We start from the raw sequence: 16,213 nt of genomic DNA on the forward strand, positions 1-16,213 counted from the left end.
AAAGAGAAAAAATTTAAGCAATTTCACAATTATTTTATGTGACTTATTGGGTTAGCTCATTTTTTCATAAAATTTATTCATATTCTCCTCATGGAAGCCAGTTTCAGTGATAGGAAGTCACCACATTAATACCCAATACTTTATTTAACCAAGCAGAGATTGTTCCAAAGATATATAATCCAGTGGCAAACTGTGATATTATCCTTACAAAATGGAAATACAAGAGGAAACAAAACTATAATATTGCTTTCATTGAGAAAACAATAAAATCAAGTCATTGGGAAAACTTAAGTTAACCAGCCTATTTGCTGAATCCACAAAGAATAATATTTTGGGTCAAAATTTGAAGAACACGTTTTACCCAATTTTTGAGAATACCAAAAGGAGAGGATCTAAAATAGGTTTTTTTACATCAAGTTATAGTTAGCTGTAATCAGAGTAAAAAGATGAAAAAAAAATGTGCCATATTCGGCCAGGTGTAGTGGCTCACGTCTGTAATCCCAATACTTTGGGAGGCTGAGGCAGGTGAATCACTTGAGGTTAGGAGTTTGGGACCAGCCTGGGAAACATGGCGAAATTTTATCTCTACTAAAATTACAAAAATTGCCAGGCATGGTGGTGTATTCTTGTAATCCTAGCTCCTGAGGAGGCTGAGGCAGGAGAATCACTTGAACCTGGGAGGCAGAGGTTGCAGTGAACCGAGATCGCATCACTGCACTTCAGCCTGGGTGACAGAGTGAGACTCCATCTCAAAAAAAAAAAAAAGAAAGCCACATTCTACATTCAAATATTGCCATTTAAGTATCTTTGTATACCAGGTAAAAATACAATACAAAGAATTTCTCCTTGAAATTTGAAATATATAAGAGCAGAGTAAAATCCAATTAATTCCCAGTAGGCAACATCAAATACCTAATAAAACATTAAATTATTGGGGGAAGGTTAGAAAATTAAAAGGGAAAGTGATCTTGAGAAACAAAGCACAAATGAACTTAGGAGTGAATGAAAATAATGTGCATCATGTGGCACTGGGGGAGGAGTTGGAGAGGAGAAATCAAAGAACAAATGCTGGAGGTTATATTTAATGAGCGTTTACCTCTTGTGTTATGGGACACAAGAAAAGTTAACAAAACGGAGCTGGTCACTTCATGCAAATGTCAGTACAAAGGTCATTAAACCTATCATGTCCACTGACAAAGCAATATTTTAATTCTGGTCCTTTGATATTTCTCTCCAGCCATTTTATGCACTTTCCCTGCAACTTATAAAGCCATAAGCCATAAAAAATACTTCTTACCTTTGAATTCCATCATAAGTTACAGTTTCAATGTAATCAAACCGAGAGTCAACCCAGTAAACACGCTTCGATATCGTATCCAGAGTTACTCCAGCAGGCCATCCCAGCTTTGTTTTCACCAAGTCTTTACGGTTGCTGCCATCCATGAATGCCCTTTCCAGCTTAGGTTCCCCAGAAAGGCTCTCCCAATCTGAGAAAAATAAATAACTACAAGAGAAAAACAGAAGATGAAAGAATCTGGTATTTTACAAGTTTACCTGGGAATTTTTTTTTAATAGTGTGTTTGGATCAATGGAAATTTTATCCAGCTGATTAGAGAACCACAGTATAAAACAACAGGGAAATTCAGTTTTTGTTTGTTTTTTTTTTTTAAAGAGATTATGGGGGTCAATCAGGAGCGTCAACAGTTCCAAATAGCAACTATTATGATGCACTAATATGGCAGTCTAAAAGTTCATATTCAGCCAGCCAGGCACAGTGGTTCATGCCTGTGGTCCCAGCACTTTGGGAGGCCAACGCACAAGGATCGTTTGAGGCCCATGTTTCGAGACCAGCCTGGGCAACATAGCAAGACCCCATCTCTACAAAAATTAAAAGATTAGCTGGGGATGATGGCACTTGCCCATAGTCTCAGCTACTCAGGAAGCTGAGGTGGGAGGATTGCTTGAGCCCAGAAGTTCAAGTCTGCAGCATGCCGTGACTGTGCAGCTGCACTCCAGCCTGGGCAACTGAGCAAGAACCTGTCTCAAAAAAAAAAATTCATATTCACCTTCTGAACTTTCTCCTCTGTTTCCTTTATTTGTCCTTTGCTTCTCTTTTTTACACCCAGGAAAACTTACAAATACCTTTTAAAAGAAGGTATCAAGCTATTTTGCTCCTCAGTTTTCCATTCTTAGGCACAGAGAACATTTCCATCATTTTCAAGGAAGGATGGCTGATATAATGAAGTAGAACTGAATAATCATCATTCACCAAGACTAAAACAGCCTAAAGCTTATCCAAGGGTCCTAAGACCCAATTGTGAAATTCTAGGAGAAAGCTAAGTCTCCTATAACACTTCTCAAATGTGAAGATTGGGAAATTTAAATTTAAACCTGAAGAAAATCATTATCGGTGTTGCTGGGTTGATTCAGACTGAACAACTTGTAATGAGATATTAGCATTGATATCTCAGTCCCAGCCTGTATCAAGAAAGTTCTGAAAGGAATAGTTCCAACATCCATCTTTAAAAATCTTTACAGCTAATTCATGTTAGAGTAATCATCTTAATAATAATGAAACGTAAGTAATGTTTAGTTGTAATAATATTATTAGATTGAGTTAGAACACAGAATCCAATCTCTTAGCTAGGAAAACGTGGCAAACACTAAGAATAAAATTCATAGCCCCAAAACAACAAGTATTTTTAGTACACCAGTAGGTGTGTTTGGGTGACATGTCCTCAAATAGGATTATATTTAATAAACTCTCTTAAAGCTTCTATAAATAAGGGCACAAAATAGACATGGGAGGCCGGGCACGGTGGCTCACGCTTGTAATCCCAGCACTTTGGGAGGCCGAGGCGGGCGGATCACGAGGTCAGGAGTCGAGACCACGGTGAAACCCCGTCTCTACTAAAAATACAAAAAATTAGCCGGGCGTGGTGGCGGGCGCCTGTAGTCCCAGCTACTCGGAGAGGCTGAGGCAGGAGAATGGCGTGAACCCGGGAGGCGGAGCCTGCAGTGAGCCGAGATCGTGCCACTGCACTCCAGCCTGGGTGACAGAGCGAGACTCCGTCTCAAAAAAAAAAAAAAAAAAAAAGAAATCAGAATGAGCCTTCGATTAATCCAGTGGATGTTCAGTGTATAGCGGGAGAGAGAAAATTCTAAAAATACAGGAATCAATATGTTTTCACATCACTTACCCAACAGTTGGGTCCACGGCAATTCCTCTAGGATGCCCCAAGTTTTCAGTTATAAGGGTAACCCGGTAGCTTCCATCCAAATTTACCATATCTATGCGGTTGACCTTGGTTTCCACCAGATAGATTTTATTATTAACCCAGTCCACAGCCAGGTTCTCTGGGGTTTCGACAGAAACACTGAGAACCTCTTGGATATTTAAACCATTAATGTCAACTGAAAAAACCTGAAAGAAAAACCAAAATTATTATATTTCTTCAGCATCACTAACTACATGGTTTGTTTTGATTATTTTTAGCTATAATCAAATCAGAATTGCTAAAAATCTAAATTCTCAATTTTCAGAAATTTCATGCCAGTTATCATTTAAATAAATGAGAATTGTATTAATGGTATAATAAAATGTAAGAAGAAATAAATAAAATTCCATAACTCTTTAAGAGTTTCTGAAATTTATGTTTCAAAAATCTCCATTGCATTACTCCAAGATGAAATTAAACCCATCACACTTTCCAAATAAGACAGTGGAACAAAATTTTGGCCATTAAACAAAATACTGTCAATATTTGTTACTCAATCCCAAATTACAGTTCCATTTAGAAGATGCAGGTAAAAATCTGATTTTTATCATCCAGAAAAGCAGTGTGCTTTTTACATTTTAAATGATCAAATTTCAAAAATTACTACCAAATATCTATCCAGTTTTGAAAGAATGTCTACTATTTCTTTTAATTAGGCTCTTGGACTCCACTTCGAATAAAATTAAAAGTTGCTCAAGGCTAATCCATATAATAGACTGCTTTGTTTAATAGGTCACATGTAATAGTATAGCATGGAAAAGGTGCTGATTAACATAAAATATCTCAAGGGCCTTTTTTGTTAGAAAACAAAGGAACTTTCCCCTCTACTCCCTCTAAAAGTGAAAAGCTATCAACACTTTGTGCTCAGGGTTCCATTCAGCTCCTGAAATTTCTATTTACCTTATTTTGCACGGTGTCTGTCCAAAAAACTCTTTGCAGGTGATAGTGGAAAGCCACACCCACGGCCACTCCACGATTCTGAGACTCCACTAGGATCCGGAAGCTCCTTCCATGAATATCACCAATTAACAAATCCCGACCATTGGAGAAGATAATGGAGGCCTCGCCAACTAAATGCGAAGAAGGAAGGCATCACCACTCCTTCAGGTGAGCAAGGATGGTGAAGTAGCTTACAACTGATATGCTTTCTGCTTTTTCAAATGCTATCTTCTACGTTGTCTTACCTGATTTTAACATAAACCTCTGAGGCAGACAGATAGCTATCATTCTATCCATTTTACAGAAGGGCAAATTGAGGCACAAAAAGGCTTAATGAAGTGTCCAAAATCTCAGTAAGTTAGGAAGAAGTTGGTAAGAATTCAAGCACTCTGGATGCTAGTCCAGTGCACTTTCAATGACACTGAGGAGAGTATTTCTCAGATATTTTCAAGACTCCTTAGTGATATGGGCACCTTAGCCCCATGTGCAACTTTAGATTTTGTTAAACACAGAAGACATTTTAAAGATTACCAGGAAATCCCTCTGAAAATGATGGTAATGGTGGTTCCAAATCTGTTCTGTCTGTTTACTCACAGGTATGCAAAATGATATAGGAACAAGGTATTAATTGCAGTCTTATTGGCAATAGCAAAAGATAAGGAATGATATAAAAGTTCATCAGTAGAGGACTAGTTAAATTATGAACATAAAAAAAGGAATATTATGCCATTATAAAAAAATAATTAAGGCCAGGCACAGTGGCTCACACCTGTAATCCCAGCACTTTGAGGGACTGAGGTAGGCGGATCACCTGAAGTGATCTACTACTCTGTACTACTTTCTACTTTTCATACTCTTACATTGATTCCAACAAATTACCCAGAGTTAGGGCATTCAAAAAATTTTTAATCCAAATTTAGCATGTCCATTTGGAAATACCCCTAAATTTTGCAAGAACACTGTGAAAATTATTTCTATAGATAGTTGTCACCTGCTTTTGTGGCAGGTAATTAATTAAAAGTTAAATGTCCAAGCCAATCAAATGTAGGCATAGCATTTATTCCACAATTAAAGGTGGGTGACATGATAGCCTAGACAAAGTAAACAAGCAACCAATTTAAAAATATTAATAATGGTCACCATTAATCGACAAATTGATCCTTAAAAATCAAAGTATGAAATTAATGTTGACCAATTTTTCTAGGCAGTCGGAGCCATCCCTGATTTGTAATGATAAAGCCCTGCCAACAGCATAAATACTGATAATTCTGTTGTCATCAGAAGGAAGGAAAGAAGCTATTAGAATCTGTTTACTGTTCAGAGATACAGGTGTTCATAATTTACTCACAGGAATTATTAGCTTTGCAATACTGTCCACGTTCCAAGATATACCCTTCTTCACAGTGGCACAGGTGATGGCCAGGTCGGCTTTCACACTTCTGGTCACAAATTCCCCATATCTGGCAATCATCAAACTCTGCCATATGGAAAATACACATTTGTAGTCAAGGTTATCAGCATTTATTAAGCACTCTCTGACAAAAATCCTAGATAAGATGGCCAAGAATGTGGTGTTGCTCATGTCTAAATAAACACCCTCTGGAGTTAGGCACAGGTTCTAAGAATTTATAACAACCATCTTCGTGTAAGGAAAAAGAACATTTACATCATTTTTTAAACCTACACGAAGGATAACTTTACAGAAAATGCACAACACTTCCTGAATTCATAGCCCTATGGTACTGCATTTCATTTATTAATGTTAGTTTACAAATATATAAATTTTGGTGTAAATGTTTCCCTTTAATATTATGCTTTCCAATATGGTAGCCACCAACCCCCTGTGGCTATCTAAATGTATCTTTAGATTAATTAAAATAAAATAAAATTAATAATTTGCTTTCCTAGCCACTTGCCACATTTCAAGTGCTCAATAGCCACATATGACTAGTGGTTACAATATGAGAGAGTGAAGATATACATTTATATCACCGCAGAAAGTTCTATTGGACAGCACTATTTTTGAATAAAGTAAGACCTACCTATAGACAGCCCCTCAGGAAGACACAAATCTATGACTGCAATAAAGTATTTGGAAAGGTCTATTTACCCAGCTGTCTTTCCTCTGATGTCAAAAAATTATAACCAAAATTAAATTGAATTTATTTTCAAGACATCAAAAATTTCTTCTCCTCTACTTATTGGTTAACTTATTATTCACTCATTTAGTAAGTGTTCATTGAAAGTCCCTTATATGACAGAGCTCTGTTCATTACCAGAGAAGTCCCAGTTCTACCGTGTAAAAATAGTTCCAATATAATTGGCATAAACAATAGAATATGGAGGGGAGAACACAACGAAATATTAAAAGAGTCTTTCTTAAAGACTATAAGGCTTCAGGGGTGCAGAAATTGGTACATCTGACGTTCCAAGTCCACGTCCACTCTCCATCATCCTTCACCCTGCTTGCTTCCCTGGGAGGATGACCTAAGCAAACTATAACAATGGAGTTCCCACACCCTCTGGTTTCAGGAAGTTCTCGAGTAGATTATAATTTCTGAAACCACTGCACTCCCAAGTCTAGAATTCTCCAGATTTCTATGATCTGATTACATTGGCAGCAACTGTCAAAGTTGTGAATTGGGTTCACCTATTCCTGCTGGGTGGCCCACTATTCCATAACCCGCCAAAGGGCCAAGTTTCTTCTCTTTTCTTTTTTTTTTTTAAGACAGAGTCTCAGTCTGTTGCCCAGGCTGGAGTGCAGTGGCACAATCTCAGCTCACTACAACCTCCGCCTCCCGGGTTCAAGCAATCCTTCCACCTCAGCCTACCAAGCAGCTGGAACTACAGGTGCGCACCACCACATCCGGCTAATATTTTTGTATTTTTAGTAGAGACAGCATTTCCCCATGTTGACCAGGCTGGTCTCAAACTCCTGGTCTCAAGTGATCAGCCCGCCTTGGCCTCCCAAAGTGATGGGATTGCAGGCATGAGCCGCCGCATCCAGCCCCAAGAAGGTTCTTCTAATGATCTCATTTTCCCTGCAGATTAAACATAACAACATGAGCCAGCATATCTTTCTTTCCAAGGACCGTGACAAACCAAAGGAAAAAAAACCCAATCCGATCTGGACACTACCAAGCGAAAGGCCACGTGAGGGTGTGAAATGCCCTCACTGATGAATCCCTTCTGTCCCCTCAACTCAGCCCTGAGAAAGCTCCACCTAAGGCTTTGCCTCAGCAGGAAAAAAAGTACAGGACATTCTCCCTCAAACCCCCAGAATGTCGTAACTTCATTTTGAATGCAAGATCCATGAGACTACATCTAAGGATCTGGAGTCACTCTAAGCAGAAGTTCTGATGTCAAACAGAAGGAAACCAAAGGTGGAGAAGTCATAACTAGGAATGCTGTAGCACAAATGCCCTTCCTATCACCTGCACTACAAGTGGTTTAAAGATTTGAATGAGTGGGCCTGGCACGGTGGCTCACGCCTATAATCCCAGCACTTTGGGAGGGTAAGGCGGGAGGATTGCCTGAGTCCAAGGGTTTGAGACTAGCCTGGGCAATATGGCAAGGGTTTATCTGTACTAAGAATTAAAAAAAAAAATAAAAAAATTAGCCAGGCATGGAGGCGCGTGCCTGTAGTCCCAGCTATTCGGGAGGCTGAAGTGGGAGGCTGCAGTGAGAGTGATCATGCCACTGCACTCCAGCCTGGGCAACAGTGAGACCCCATCTCAAAAAACAGGATTTGAATAAGTGTATAAAATTGCTGTCACTTTTGTGACAGTAAGATTGTATCCTTGGATCACTATAGAGAAATATGAAGGTTAATTAACATCCATCAGCAGCCAGAGTGAAGACAAGAAAAATAAAAGTAGAATTGAGGGTTTTCACGAGAGTAGAAAAGGTAGTGGAAACCACACAAAACACTAAAACACTACTTTACAATCCCCCTCTCACTCCAATACCTTTATCTATTTTTCTTTCCTTTTTATTCTTTGTCTCCTCCCACCAACAAATACTGCTGTGAAAATAATTCAAAAACCCCTTTTTAACTGAGACCCCCTTGGCCACCCTCTGATCCATCTGGCTGTGTGAAACCCCACCATGCTGAATGACCTCCCTGCCCTCACTCTGCACCACGATGTCATTCTGTCAACAAACAGCATGTCCTGTCAATCAGGAACAATGAGCCCAGTAAACTGCTTCAGCATGCCTCAGAGCTTCCACTCCCAGGTCAAGACTACCAGAGGCAGATGAATGGTAGAAAGACACAAGATTTCGTGTCAGGATTATTCAATGTTATTCTTGATTACCACCGAGGTATTCACTGGGGAGCCATGTCTAAGATAATAAATGTTGCATAGGTTTCCAACACCTGAAGCCTGTGTAATGCGTCAGCCATGCAGAGGGTTATAGCCATACAGAGAGTATTTGTTGAAATGAAATGCTTGAGAGAGCAAACCAAAGCAACAATTCCCTTAAAAATTCAGCTCAGCTGAAACAAGTGTAACTGGTTTCCTAATGTCATGTATTTAAAGAGTTCTCTATAAAGAGGGAAAAATACAGTCTTCTTTGAAACAAATGTGAAATAAATGTTAACCCAGCCTCAAAACTCAGAGGCAAATGACACATTCTCGAAGGACAGCAAAGGTCACAGAAAAGGTCTCTGCAGGTGGCAGGGGGCCTCATATTCACAAAGGCCCTCAAATGTAGACTTTTGAGATTATCTCCAAATGAGGTTGTCTGTACTAAAGTCCCAGAAACGCGCTGGCGGGAATGAAAGAAGATGTCTGTTGTGGAACTTAAAATTAGTGCCCCAGTATTAGAACACACTACTTCCAATGTGTTATTAATTGTGGTATCTTCTCTAATACTGAAATTATCTTGTGCACGCATAATACTGCAATATTCTGCCTTACATTCACTAGTAGGTTAAATGCAAAATTTTATAAAACAAGAATTTTGTTATGACAGCCTTTCACTTTGTAAGGGGCTATTGAAAACTGAAGTGGCCTGAATCTCTGACATTTAGGAAACCCTAGACATTTGGAAATACAACCCAAGGCTCACCACAGACTTATATGTTGGAAAATATGGAAAATGTGTTATCTGGGCTCTAGGGTGGAACAAAAAACTGAGAACAGCTTGTGGGGCATCACAAGACTGAATTAGGGATTCTGAAAGAACAAATCACTTTTCCTGAAAGGACTTCATGGCCTATCAAGTTTCAACTGTAAGACAGCTCAGCCCCAACTCCTCTTTGGGAGTTGATAAAGGAAAAAGAGAGAAAAGCTGATGTAATACTGAGAATGTGGCTTCTGGTATTTCTATTGGAACTTCTTTTCTACTAAGAGAAAAGGAAAATGCCTAAAGAACTAAAAGGCTGGGAATGGGATTGGCAGCTGGGTAGCAGTGAGGGGGGCAAAGGAGCCTGACATTTGCCAAAGACACGGGAGTGGCTTCACACCCACAGATGAGCCCCACTCTGAGCAGAAGTGAGGCTGCCCCTCTGCCCAGGGCTGCCTGAAATCCAGGCAGGGCCCCCAGAGTCAGCTCACCACCTAACCAATAAGGGCATTCATGTGAAAAGTATCTGTAAATTACTTGAATGCATCCCCAATATAATGGTAATGATAACAATAAAACACAAAACGTGTCCTGCAATCTTATTTAAGGCCAGTTGCAGATCATAACTTTTATTTATAAAATGTTTTAAAATGATTAGAAATTTGGGGGCCTTCTTAAATTATTCCAGAGTTCACTTAAGTGGCTTGATCTTAAAGTACCTTGTTGAATACAGTTACTTAAGAGGAGCAATTAGATGGGCAGCTTTGGAACGTGGACCTGATATTAAAAACCTGCGGTTACCTACTATGAACACAAGGAAAAGCTCAAATGGATTGCTTTACTGGATATAAAAATCCGGTTTTTTTTTTTGGCATGTGATAGGTAAGTGAGCCCAACGATTATAGTTTTCGGTAATGCTGAGAATCAGACTTTCTCAAGAATTTCAAGTTTAATTTGCAAACCAGAGTTTATTTCTGGTATCAATACGTTTTTCTGTTTGCTAGCACTTCTGCTGAAAAATAATAATAATAATAAAATAAAGAAAAAAGAAAGGCTTTTCTGGCTATGAGTAGTCATTAAGATTAGCCGTATTTGACAAAGTATAATTATGTTGAAAGCCATGAGCTGAGACTAAAGACTGAATAACTTCATTAGGTTTATCTAAATTCAATATTTTTTACCAAATTTTACCAAATAGTTCTAAAATATTAAAATTTTAATATTTTAATAACATTAAAATAATTTCAGAAGAAATACTTTTCTAGAAGCATTTCTTACATATTTCATGTTTGTTTCTATCCAAAAAGCCCTAAAGAATACCTCACATTTCTAAGGAATATCAAAAGAATATAAATATCTTGGGAAAATTCTGAATCATTTTGGAGACCCATAGATGACTACCAAATTTTAATGAATACTTTCAATTGCCTTCCAGATGCCTTTTCCCAACAGCAGTAAAAATAGTTTTATTTAAACTCCCTCTGTGATCACTTCCTGCTAGTATGTTTGTTGTTCATGTATCAAAAATCAGATAGAAGGAAAAAAGATCAGAGCACCAAAAACTCACTAAGAAAACGAAAACTGACGATAGTGGGTCATGTCTAATTCTCCCATCATAAGGCCCTGTCCTAATCACAGTGAGATATAAAGCTGGCATCAAAATCAAAAATCTCCCAATGGGAGAAATAATTTCTGAAGTCAGAGAGGAGAGATATGAGGAAATAGTTGGTGTACTGGTGTCTAGTTTAATGCCAGCCACCATCTGGAAGCATGATGATAAAGAATCTGCTCATCTTGAATAATAGTTCCAAGTGGATGTCACAATCAGTGGAATGAGTAGCCAGCCCAGCATAGGCACTGACCCACCAGTGTAGTCACCTGAGCAATGACCTGGTAATCCTCTGCTGTGTCAGGTAACAACTCCTTAGTTGTGGGATCCTGGGGACATTTGTGCATCCTGGAGAAAAGGCCAGGGGAGCAAGGTAGGGGTACTTGCTGGGCTCAAGCAGCAGCTATCTACCAACCTCATGGAAGTAGTTCAGTATTGAGTAACCAGTATGGCTGCACCAATCCTGATGCCAAATACTTGAAAAGAAAACAGAAAAGGACTACCGCCCTCCTCAAGTAGTGGATAGGTTCCAGGTAGCTAGTCAACTCGCTCATGACAGAACCACTCTTTTGCCTTGTACACCACACAAAACCTTCTCAGAGTTAAAATTCCCTATTTGCCAGGTTTTCTGTGAGGTCTGGGTTGCTCTTTGTTATGACAGACCATGACGACTCTCCACAAGTGCAACCTCCTTGATGTCAGAGATCAGGGGACCCATCAGTATACTGTAATGAAAGACAAGTAGCCCCCGCCTTCCATCACTTACCAACACAGGTACGGCTGTCATTGTGGTTGATGATATAACCTGGGGGACAAAAACATGCTCCTCCATACGGCGTCTCATGGCACTGGTACTGGCAGTTCAAGGCAGAGCACAGAGTCGTACCTAAACAAAGAGAAGAACTTTGTTAAATGAATGGTGACCTCTGGACAAGACTGATTAACCCAATAGCTTCTTTTTCTATGAGTAGCAGCTAAGTAAGCACGTAGTAGATGTACAGAAAAATCTGTCACCCTTAAAAGCTTACTGCAAAATTTCGCCATAAAAGTTCAACTGAGACAGGAAGATTGCTTGAAGCCAGGAGATCAAGACCAGCCTGGGTAATGTAGCTAGACCTCATCTTCACAAAAAGTTAAAAATAAAAACATTAGGCAGGCACAGTGGCTCACACCTGTAATCTCAGCACTTTGGGAGGCCAAGGCAGGAGGATCACTTGAGCCCAGAAGTTGGAGGCTGCAGTGAGCTATGACTGCACCACTGCACTCTAGCCTGGGTGACAGAACAAGAGCCTGTCTCGAGCAGAAACAGAAGAAATAAAAAAAAAAAAGCTCCTTTTTAAAGTTATAACTATGTGCAAGTGTAAGTCATTATAAGTTTTATTTATGAAAAAAAAAATCAGGTCATGCCTGGGTCTATCTTTGTGTCTACACAGTAAAAAGGGCTAAGCACTCCCAAGTGACCGGAGCAAGAATAAGCCCTAAAAATATTAACTGTGGCTGGCTTCAAGAGATGGGATTTCAGGTGATTATATTTTTTTCTTTTGGTTAATTTTTATTTTCCAACTTTCATACTGTGACTACATATCTCTTATTAATTTTTTAAGCTTTTTTAAATGGGCTCCCAAACGAAATAGAGAAAAAAATACCATAGAGGTCTCTGCCTGTTTAAATATTATGTACAATTTTTGTCAGGAAACAAAAAATAACCTTGGGGTTGCAGTTACATGGGCACTTCTAGGCAATCACAAATTTAGTTAGAGTATATTATTGATGAAATCAAGGCTTTAAATGGTATTCCCTTATAGGACAGTCAGCTCTCCGCAGAGTTGATGGGTTGTTGGTGGGGTGAATATTCTACAGTCACAAAAAAGGAGCAAAAAATCCCTAGTTCCAGGCAGTTTCCTCATAAATGAGTGTGGTCACACAAGACATAATCAAACAACACTGTGCATGGCCAACTCAGTTTTGCCATTGGAGAGTAACTCAAAGTACTTAACCCAGGAACCAGAAGCTTTTTTTTTTTTTAGTACAGCCAGACAAGGCCTTTTTCCATCATTATAAGTCAGATAATAAAATCTCCAGAACATCTTTAAGGTCATCAAAATTGTCATTGAAACAATCCTCCCTGTGTGTGTGTTAGGGATTAGGGACGGTGAGTTGCTAAAAAATTGTTAGGCTGCTCCCATCAATAGATGGAGTCTATTTTTTCCATCCACTCTGCGTTTGGCCAAGTGTCTTGCTTTGGACAATAAGACTTGGCAAACTTGGCATAAGTAGAACCTTGAAAGTACTTGAGCCCTAGGGTGTGCTCTTTCAGCCACTGGGTCAACAAGGCTAGGCTAGCCCAAGCTTTTACTGCAACCAGCCTGACATGTGAGTGAGCTGATATAGGCCAGAGGAACTACCTAGCCAACCCACAGAACTATGAGAAATAAGACACATTTGCCAGTTTACTCCACTAAGTCTTGGGGTGCTTTGTTATGCAAACGCCAACAGATACACTGTATTTGAACGTCTGATCTAGAAAACAGAAATATCTTTATCTGAAAGCTACCCAGGTAAATGTCTATACTCACTACAGTATTTTCCAGTAGTAGTACTGTTTTCATCTTCTCTTCCTGGGCAATCTAAAATCCCATCACAAACTTTATAAATGGAGATGCATCGTCCCGACTCTGGGCAAGACCATTCTCTTGGGGAACATTTATGAACATCATGAGGACTGCTTTCTGTGGGGAGAAAAAGAGAGAGTTACAGGCCACAGGGGAGGTACAACCAGCTCTTTTTTAATCAGTGGTTAAAAGAGGATGTAGAGCAAGTTGGACAAGAGAAATCTATAAATGATCTACATTTTACAATAAGTTAGTGATTTCTAACTGTACCACTCGTCTTTTACTGAGATTCTAAGGAGAGGCATAATGGAATTACTCCACTTTTCCTGGAAGAGGCAGCCCCCAGCTGGGTTATAAGAGTAAGAAGCCAATACGGGCCTCAATTATCAACAAACTAGATTCATAATCCCCTAGGAAAAGATGTAGTTATTTAAATCCTGAATTATAGAACTAGGGCCATCAAGTTAGGTCCAGAATTGCTTGAGTTTGTGGTTGGGGTTTTTGATTTGCTTTGTTTATTTAGTGAAATGTCAACAGTATAAGAAAAACCATAACCCAAATGTAGAAAAACCAGTTTCTGGAACATAAAAACTTAAAACTATGTTTTATTTTCCCAGAACAAGCATTTCCCTTATCATACCTGGGATTGGAATGGTGCAGGTAACTTGCTGTAGGGTGTGGGTATTAGTAACTGCTAAACTTTTGGAGGTACTGCTGATGATATCAGCAACATAAAAGGGTGAATATCAGCAACATAAAAGGGTGAATATCATTAGCAATTTCCTTCTCACAGAATCTTTAAGCACTTCCCTGGATAGTAGCTTCTCCTACACTTACCAATCCCCAGCTCCACCCCACATGTTCCCAAGGTGGCCTCTCTTTCACCACTGAATGTCAGTGACTCATTTGGGAATCAGAATTTACAAAACAAAAACAAAAAAATAAGCTAAACTGTTACCAAGGTTCAAAGTCATTTTTAAAGATCGTAAGGTCTAAGACAAATGACATTTTTCCTATTTTCTCTCCTTCCCCAGCCTATTAGTTTTATATAGGTAAATCTAAAACAGGCAGTCTTATAGGGAGAAAATCAGACTGGGGTATAGAAGAGGCAGAGACTGTCCTTCCTATTTTGCCTTAAAGACAGAAAGGAGGGGATTATAATTTAATCTGTATTTGAGTTCTGAATCTTCTTAGGAAAAGTTAGCACAGTCACCTCCTTCTTCCCCACCCACTAAGTTCCTAAACAACCCCTTCAACTCCAGCCAATCCTGAGGCCTGCTTGTCACACAAAATTTCTAAAAAGGAAAGGAGAAAACACAAGCGCTGGAAAACAGTTGAAGAAAATGCTTTTCAGTAGGAATCTCTTCCCCTCCTTACCACATCCATCTTCATCTCCATTATCTTTACAGTCATCTTCTCCATCACAAACCCAGTTTTGATAAATGCATCGGCCACTGGGGCAAGTGAACTGGTGACCACCGCAGGTCGGATAGTCTGGAACAAAGCAACAGCTGCACTCCAAAGACACAAATCACCTGGAAAAACTCAAAGTGCTCTCATCTCACTGCCTAAGCAGAACTCCTAGAAATTGAAATATCTATATCAGTTTAATCCCTTAAATATCTTGACAAAGATTTTTAAAAAGCAGGAAAAAAAAAGAGAGAGAAAGAAGAAGATAACAGCAGCTTTGGGTCCAGGAAATGAACTCAGGTGCCAGTTTCTGTTTTTCAAGATTAAAAATTAGATCAGCCTGGGCAACATGGTGAGACCTCATCTCTACCAAAAATACAAAAAATAAATCGCCAAGCATGGTGGTACATGTCTGTAGTCCCAGCTACTCAGGAGGCTGAGGTGGGAGGATGGCACGAGCCTGGTGGGGGGTGTGGAGTTGCGGTGAGCCGAGATCGCACCACTGCACTCCAGCCTGGATGACAGAGTGAGACCCTGTCTCAAAAAAAAAAAAATTAAAAACAAGATGGTTTGCAATGTGTTGGCACAGAACAGAAAATGCAGACAAAGATGCTGCAGACATGACAACATCCCACGTTCTCATATTTACTACAAGCTCCGTAATTGCTAATCTATGACCAAATGATTCTGAGTCAACCATTCCATGGTGTCACATTCTCTTTAATTCTCTGTCACTGAAATAAGCCCCGGTTCCAGAAAGGAAGTCAGGCATGGCTCATTGAAAATTAGGGTGATATCGAAAATATTTAACAACATCCTAAGGCATGGGTACCAACCAATCAAAAGAGGTGTGGAGGGAAATCATACATTCTAGTAAATAAATCACCACACAAAGCTGCCAACTTACTGAACACAGTAAAACTCTTTCACGAAGTCTTCTAACTTTACTCATTCCGAAAAACGTAAGTGGAGAGGTGGCAACAATAAGAGAGACCTCCAACTTCAATGCAGTAGAAATTTGCATTGCAGGCAACAGCATGGACATAAAAGCAAGGTCAGGGTGAAGAAGTGGAGGCAAGAAAGCCACCTATACCACACTGAAACCTTCAGGCTGGGCGTGGTGGCTCATACCCATAATACCAGCACTTTGGGAGGCCGAGGTGGGCGGATCACTTGAGGTCAGGAGTTTGAGACCAGCCTGGCCAACACGATGAAACCCCATCTCTATTAAAAACACAAAATTAGTCGGACATGGTGGCACATGCCTGTGATCCCAGCTACTCGAGAGGCTGAAG

At 39.5% G+C, this 16,213-nt stretch overlaps 1 protein-coding gene across 1 annotated transcript in view; it reads right to left on the reverse strand.

Annotated features, from left to right (window-relative positions):
- Positions 1 to 16,213, reverse strand: part of LRP2 (LDL receptor related protein 2) — a 227,289-nt gene that overhangs the window by 144,241 nt on the left and 66,835 nt on the right. Inside the window, exons 7-13 of the mRNA XM_055289622.1 lie at positions 14,886 to 15,002; positions 13,473 to 13,625; positions 11,663 to 11,782; positions 5,566 to 5,694; positions 4,179 to 4,348; positions 3,201 to 3,424; positions 1,298 to 1,504 (exon numbers count right to left, since the gene is read on the reverse strand). Of these exons, the coding sequence (XP_055145597.1) occupies positions 1,298 to 1,504; positions 3,201 to 3,424; positions 4,179 to 4,348; positions 5,566 to 5,694; positions 11,663 to 11,782; positions 13,473 to 13,625; positions 14,886 to 15,002 (1,120 nt within the window). The remainder of the gene's footprint in view (positions 1 to 1,297; positions 1,505 to 3,200; positions 3,425 to 4,178; positions 4,349 to 5,565; positions 5,695 to 11,662; positions 11,783 to 13,472; positions 13,626 to 14,885; positions 15,003 to 16,213) is intronic.

This window comes from Symphalangus syndactylus, chromosome 8 (assembly GCF_028878055.3).
Source record: "Symphalangus syndactylus isolate Jambi chromosome 8, NHGRI_mSymSyn1-v2.1_pri, whole genome shotgun sequence".
Taxonomy (NCBI): Eukaryota; Metazoa; Chordata; class Mammalia; order Primates; family Hylobatidae; genus Symphalangus; species Symphalangus syndactylus.